This window comes from Epinephelus moara, chromosome 4 (genome assembly GCF_006386435.1).
Source record: "Epinephelus moara isolate mb chromosome 4, YSFRI_EMoa_1.0, whole genome shotgun sequence".
In the NCBI taxonomy this organism is placed as follows: domain Eukaryota; kingdom Metazoa; phylum Chordata; class Actinopteri; order Perciformes; family Serranidae; genus Epinephelus; species Epinephelus moara.
In genome coordinates this window covers 12,443,461-12,450,201 of record NC_065509.1, presented here as the reverse complement: position 1 = coordinate 12,450,201, position 6,741 = coordinate 12,443,461, and the positions used below count along the sequence as shown (strand labels likewise).

Sequence of the window (6,741 nt, the reverse complement as noted above, 5' to 3'; positions counted from 1 at the left end):
ACCCCCTGCTCTGCTCCGCCTAAATACGTCCATGCGGCATGTACTACATGTAATAATAACTCCATTATCTTCACACATTTACAATTACACACCTCAGAAGGGTTTATATATTATTATTATTATTATTAATTACTTTAAATACATTTCAAGTGTTCTGATGAAGTTGTCAAAGAAAGACATTAAACATGGTATTTGAAATAAGCTTTTATTTTGAATTTTGGCCACACTGACAGCGCAATCTGAGACACCATGAAACCCCCATATCAAAATCGATGTATGCTTGAGTGAAACTTTGCGCAAGATTTTGCTAATGTCTGAGTTTGCTGTTGATCCAGGGAAGATATTTTGAGATATCCGTGTAGACGTTGGGTACATCTGGGTAGCTGCAGGTGTTGTTGTTGTTGAAAGACACGACACCGACAGCCATCCCGTTGCACACCAGAGGACCACCAGAATCACCCTGTGAAGAGAAAGAAGCTTAGTGTGTTTATCATTATTCGATTGAAGGTGTTTGGAGCATTTCTATACCAGCTGACATTTTCAATAAACAGACAGAAAACATACCTGACAGAATCCTTTGTCTGAGGGATATCCACCTGCACAGATGACATCGGCAGGAAGACCAGGCCATTTCTCCTTACAGTCTGGCCCGCTAATGACAGACACATCCACCACTCTCAGATCATCAGAAACTACACCACCGCTAGTTGTGTAACCCCATCCAGCTACACGGCACATTGTGTTTTCTTGTGTGTTTATTTCAGATTTGGGAATTGGAATTGTTTGCACTCTGTTGTTCAGTTGAGCCATCCCAGCCAGCTGCAGACACACACAGTCAGAGAGGAGAAATTAAAAACTTGCAGTCTAACGTCCTAACATATTTTCTTTTATTTATCAGACTCTAATTTAATAAACAATTGCTGGAATGTGGTACTGATGATAAAAATGACTAAGAAAATGTACTACTGTAAAAGAGGTAGAAGTACTTACTCTGAGAAGCATGATGTCCTTGCCAAAGCCTTCACCATGGAACGATGGGTGTATGTATCTATGTGCAATGTTCATTCTTGATCCAGCCTTATTGAGATGGTGGGTGCCAAGAACAACATCTGTAACTCCCCTGAATGAGAGATCATTGAGCGATTGTCAGTATATTTTCTAAGATTGTAACAACAACTTAAAACATTAAATATTTTTTACTTAAAAAAAAATATCTTGAAATATTTTTAAATTGATTTCTAATTACACGAATCAAAGATTGCTGAAAGGGGAATTGTAACTCACAGGCGGCCACAGTGTGCAGCGGTGACCACAATGTCTTCCCGGATGAGGAATCCTCCACATACATGTTCTTCTTTACTGTTCTGCAGAGAGACCATATACAGCATCGAGTTCTCCGGGGCTTTCTGCCCGTTTATGATTTCACTCCCACGTGCTGCAAAGATAAGTCAAAATTAACTTGATGTCACATTTAATGGTTCAAGAAAAATAACCAGTTTTGGACATCTTACCATTTCCTCCGAGACATGTCAGAGCATGAACAAGTAGAAATTTGTACAGAGCGTGCATGATGCCAGCAAGGCACTTGGCTTGTCCTCTTGGGGGGTGTCAAGTTGACTCTTTTATACCGTTTGCTTTGTTTTCAAGTGAGATAATCATCTTTATTATCTTGACTTCCAACCGCATCTGTCGTGCAACGTATGTTTGCAAGTTTGCAATTTGTTTTTTATCTTTGTATGATCTTGTTAGTTTAATTTATCTGATGCCTCAACAGCCTGAAGCACAAATATGATATCATCAGTATGTGATGAAACTAACACAGTCTGGCACATTAATTCATTCTTCTACTTCTTTTATATCATTCATCATTTAATTTTATATTTTGGATACTTTCAGCCTCTTGATTTAGTTAATTCTGCGCCATTCAGACCTCCTTTCCCCACTGTAAATGATAATAATAATGATAATAAGGTATTTGACACTATTAGTCATAGTTTACTAATAAGAAAACTTAAAAGACATGGTATTAGAGGGGTAGCATACTCATAGATCAATAACTGTCTTGAAAATAGAGATCAATATGTCAAATAAGCAATGACATTCAAAGTTCAGTGTTCAATTCAAGTTCAAGTTCAGTTAATCAAGGTTCAGTGCTGGGCCCCAAAGTTGTTTATATTGTCAACCCGTACTCACTCCAGAGTTATTGAAATCTGGCACTTGGGTGGTGACTTTGTCAAACAGACAAAAAATGCCATCCTTAATGTCAGCATGATATGCAGCTGGTTGCCGTTATAGTTTTACAGCACTAGGCAAAGTCAGGGGGAAATGCAAGACAAAAACAAAAGTTAAGGCGGCAAAAGTTCGAGTAGGGCGGGTGGAAGTGGTGGTGGATGGGCCGAACAAACACTGACCTTCATCTGGAAGAGCGGTGTTTGCGTTGTGTAAGATTATAACGCCAAACCCTGTTCTTTTTTTCCTAAACCCAACCACATGCATTAGTTATTGAAGGAAAAAAAAACATCAATTTGAGTAGTAGTACTGACGGAGTGCAATTACGCGTGGTATATGCAGGTATACGGGGTATCGCTACCTCTTTTTTGCCCGTTTATTGTATTCACCTATCAGCCAAGACGCCACTGGAATATATAGGAGAGTATGCCTACTTCTTTCTTGGTAACTTACCCACCTACCTAGTAGTACACCCACCTTATTAACTATCACTACACCACTGCTGAAAACCATATTTAAAATCATGTAAAATATATAATATATATATCATTTCTTTAGTTAAACAGGACATTTATGTCTGGTTGCTTGCAACACATGCAAACATTTATCCTTAGAGCAAGAAATGTATCTACAACCACACAAACCACAGGGGTGGAATCATTTGTTTGATTTATCATCTCTACCCACTTATCATTTTTGGGGTTACGACAGACTCAAGCTTATCTTGGGCCCAGCTTACAGTGGGCAAGAGGCAGGGTTAAGTTTGGACACACCAGCAGCCTGTCACAGGACTAATATACACAGGAAGACAATTACACTCACATTCATGCCAACTGTTAATGTTTTGTACACTGCTAATAATATGATTTGTCCTGATTAAAAACTGTATGTAATACTAAACATATCGAGCAGCCACAAGCAGCTTTTGGCCCACTATCAAGCCTGTTGACAGTAATTACTATGGGTGGGGGGCACCACAATATTTGGTTTTGATCCAATCCCAAGTAATACAGAGCTAGAATCACTGATATCAATATGACATTCATACTTTCAGCTTGAAAGACTCCGCAAAAAAAAACAACGGACTCACAGGTAATCTCCAAGAATACACTGACCACCTTCAACTGTAAAAAACCGCCCTCAACACTGCCCACTCTGCTTACTTTTCAAACCTCATCCACACTGGCTCCATTAACCAAAAGGCTCTTTTTTTCCACCATCAACAAACTCCTCAATCCCAGCGACAACATTTCAAACTCATTCACCACTGAAAAGTGCAATTCTTTCCTCTCTTTCTTCCAATCCAAAATTGATACCATCTACAATTCCCTATCCTCCTCCCCCATCACCCATTCCTCCTCCCTCCCCCCTGCTCCTCTTATCACCTCTCCACTCTCTAGATTTTCACCCATCTCCCCGGGTGATTTGTCCAAAATCATCCCAACCATGAAATCCTTCACCTGCATCCTAGATCCCATCCCATCCTCCTTTGTTAAACACTGCTTCCCCACCATCTCCCCAATTATCTCAGGGATTATCAACTCCTCCCTCAAATTTTCCACTGTTCCCCCATCACTGAAACTGGATGCTGTAACCCCCATCATCAAGCGACCTGGACTCAACCCTGACAGCATCAATTACTTCCGGCACATTTCCAACCTCCCATCCTCGTCTAAAATCCTGGAATGTGTTGTCACCTCACAAATCAAAGCCCATCTCACCAATAATGACCTCTACGAACAATTTCAATCCGGATTCCGTACCCACCACAGCACTGAAACTGCCCTCCTCAAAGTAACAAATGACCTTCTCCTCTCCTCAGACTCTGGCCAACTCTCCATCCTCATCCTCCTGGACCACACTGCTGCCTTTGATACCATTAACCACTCCATCTTACTCTCCCGCCTACAATCTCTCTTCAACATCACAGATGACGCCCTCACCTGGCTCCAATCATACCTTAATGAAAGGAAGCAATTCGTCTTCATCAACAACTGCTCCTCCTCGACTGCCCCCCTGTCCCAAGGTGTCCCCCAGGATTCGGTGCTTGGTCCTCTCCTCTTCATCCTCTACCTCCTCCCCCTCGGTCAGATCATCCGTTGCCATGGCCTCTGTTTTGTGACGACCCCTCTGCTCCACTAGTTGTCCCTGCCCGTTTCTGCTGTGTTTTCTCTCTTGCAGGAAGCAGGGCGGAGGGTGTCGCCAGCTTGATCAGCTGATGGGCTCATCAGCCTGATGAGCCACACCTGTGTGGGCTCTTAAAAGCTCCCCTCCTGCCTGTCATCTCTCTCTTGCTGGTCTGGTCGGAGCAGTGGGCTGCTGCTGCTGTTTGTTTTGTTGTTCTCTCCATACATTTCCACACATCCACACATGCTTACACTACTGATTACTGACTTTCACGTTTACCTTAGTTTGATTATCTTTTGTAAATAAATACATTATTTTTGCACGGTAAAACTCGTCTTATTTCCCATCTTTGTCGCTGCCTCAGAGCTGGGCTGTGATAGTTTCCACTGTTACTCTGGCAACATCCAGCTCTATATCTCTACCAAATCCATCACCTCTCAGACCCACTCCACCCTCTCAAACTTTCTCTCTGATATCAGACACTGGATGCAAACAAATCTCCTCAAACTCAACTACGACAAGTCACACTTACTCATAATTGGTCCAAATTCCCTCACCCTCACAGCCAAAGACTTCCATCAACTTCACCCTCTGCCTGCCGCAACCTTGGAGTCATCTTTGACACCAATCTCTCCTTCAACCAACACATCAAGCAAGTCACGCTTTTATTATATCTTGTAATGACTACTGCAGCAGTATCCTCCATGGCACAACCTCCAATCTCGTAAAAAAACTTCAGTATATCCAGAACTCTGCTGCCCGCCTCCTCACCCACACCCGCTCCTGTGACCACATAACCCCTGTCCTCCAGAACCTACACTTGCTCCCTGTTGCTTACCGTATCCAATTCAAAATCCTCCTACTCCCCCACAAAGCACTTCACAACTAGGCCCCCTCCTACCAGTATGAACAAGCCATTCCTAGTTTACAAAAATAATGCAAAAGGAAGATGTGTGAAAGTCAAAGGAACTGATTTGTGGAATACTTTTGAAAAGAAAATGAAAATGTGTAATATGCTTAAAGATTTAAAAAATATATTTTCAAATAATAATTAACAAAGTAAGTAAAGTAAGTAAAGTTTATTTATATAGCACCTTTCACAGATATAAAATCACAAAGTGCTTCACAATAAAAGCAAAAACACAGACAATAATACAATGAAAATACAATAAAAAAAGAAAAAAAAGAAAAGGTCACAAATAAAACAAACCCATAGGAAGCAATAAAAGGAGGTAAAAACATTTAATCAGTCAGCCAAAGGCCTGTCTGAATAAAAATGTTTTAAGTTGCTTCATAAAAATAGTACAGGAATCTGTGGATCTCAGAGAGAAGGGGAGAGCGTTCCAGAGTTTGGGAGCAACAGCTTGAAAAGCACGGTCGCCTTGGGTTTTAAAATGGGTCCTAGGGATGGTGAGTAAAATCTGGTCAGAGGACCTAAGAGTCAGATTGGGCGAGTACGGGAGAAGGAGGTCGGCAAGTTACTGTGGCATCTGACCATGTAAAGCTCTAAAAGTTAAAACCAAAATTTTAAAATGAATGCAGAATTTGATCGGTAGCCAGTCCAGAGAGGATAAAATTGGTGTCATATGTGATCTCTTGTTACTACTGATTAAAAGCCGAGCAGCTGCATTTTGGACAATCTGGAGCCGGTTCAAAGTGGTTTGGTTTAAACAGGTAAAAAGAGCATTACAATAATCTAAACGAGAGGAAATAAAAGCATGAATAATCATCTCCATCTCAACTCTGGTCACCACAGATCTTAATTTAGCAATATTCCTCAAATGGGAAAAAACAAGAGCTAATAAGCTGACTGACATGACTGTCTAGGGACAAGGACTGGTCAAGAATGACACCTAGATTTCTGACGGTACGCTGAGCATGAGCACTTAAAGGCCCCAAAGAATGCTTAATGACAGGAATGGAGTGTTCCGGGGCAATTATAAGTGATTCTGTCTTTTTAAAATTTAACTGGAGGTACCTGCCAGACATCCAGCTTTTAATAGCATCCAAACAATCATTTAAAATAGACAATTGGCTGGACTCATCAGTTTTAAAAGAGCAGTATAGCTGAATATCATCAGTATAAAAATGATAAAAGTTTCCGCTGTACTGACTAATAATCTGTCCAAGAGGCAGCATATACAGGGAAAATAACATGGGACCCAGAATAGAACCCTGCGGGACACCGCATGACAACGGCGCTGCGTCCAACATAAATTGGCCAGCAGCGACTGAAAAACTCCTGTCAGGCACACAGGGCGAGCAGTCCAGACGCACCCGCCCCCAAGGGAAACCGCCCGGCCCCGCGATCCCCCACAGAGCCAGGGAGCAGGCCCGGATTCAAGGGGGAGAAGGTGCACCTAACACATGCTTAAGACCTTGAGT

General features: G+C 41.8%; 1 protein-coding gene across 1 annotated transcript; it reads right to left on the bottom strand.

Moving 5' to 3' along the window:
• Positions 1-227: 227 nt before the first annotated feature.
• Positions 228-1,576, bottom strand: LOC126388587 (duodenase-1-like). Its single transcript, XM_050041791.1, has 5 exons — positions 1,512-1,576; positions 1,285-1,435; positions 991-1,120; positions 565-819; positions 228-460 (listed from the first exon to the last, which is right to left on the bottom strand). Exons 1-5 carry the CDS (start codon positions 1,567-1,569, stop codon positions 308-310), a joined length of 747 nt encoding a protein of 248 aa, XP_049897748.1. The 5' UTR covers positions 1,570-1,576; the 3' UTR covers positions 228-307.
• Between the last annotated feature and the right edge of the window lie 5,165 nt (positions 1,577-6,741).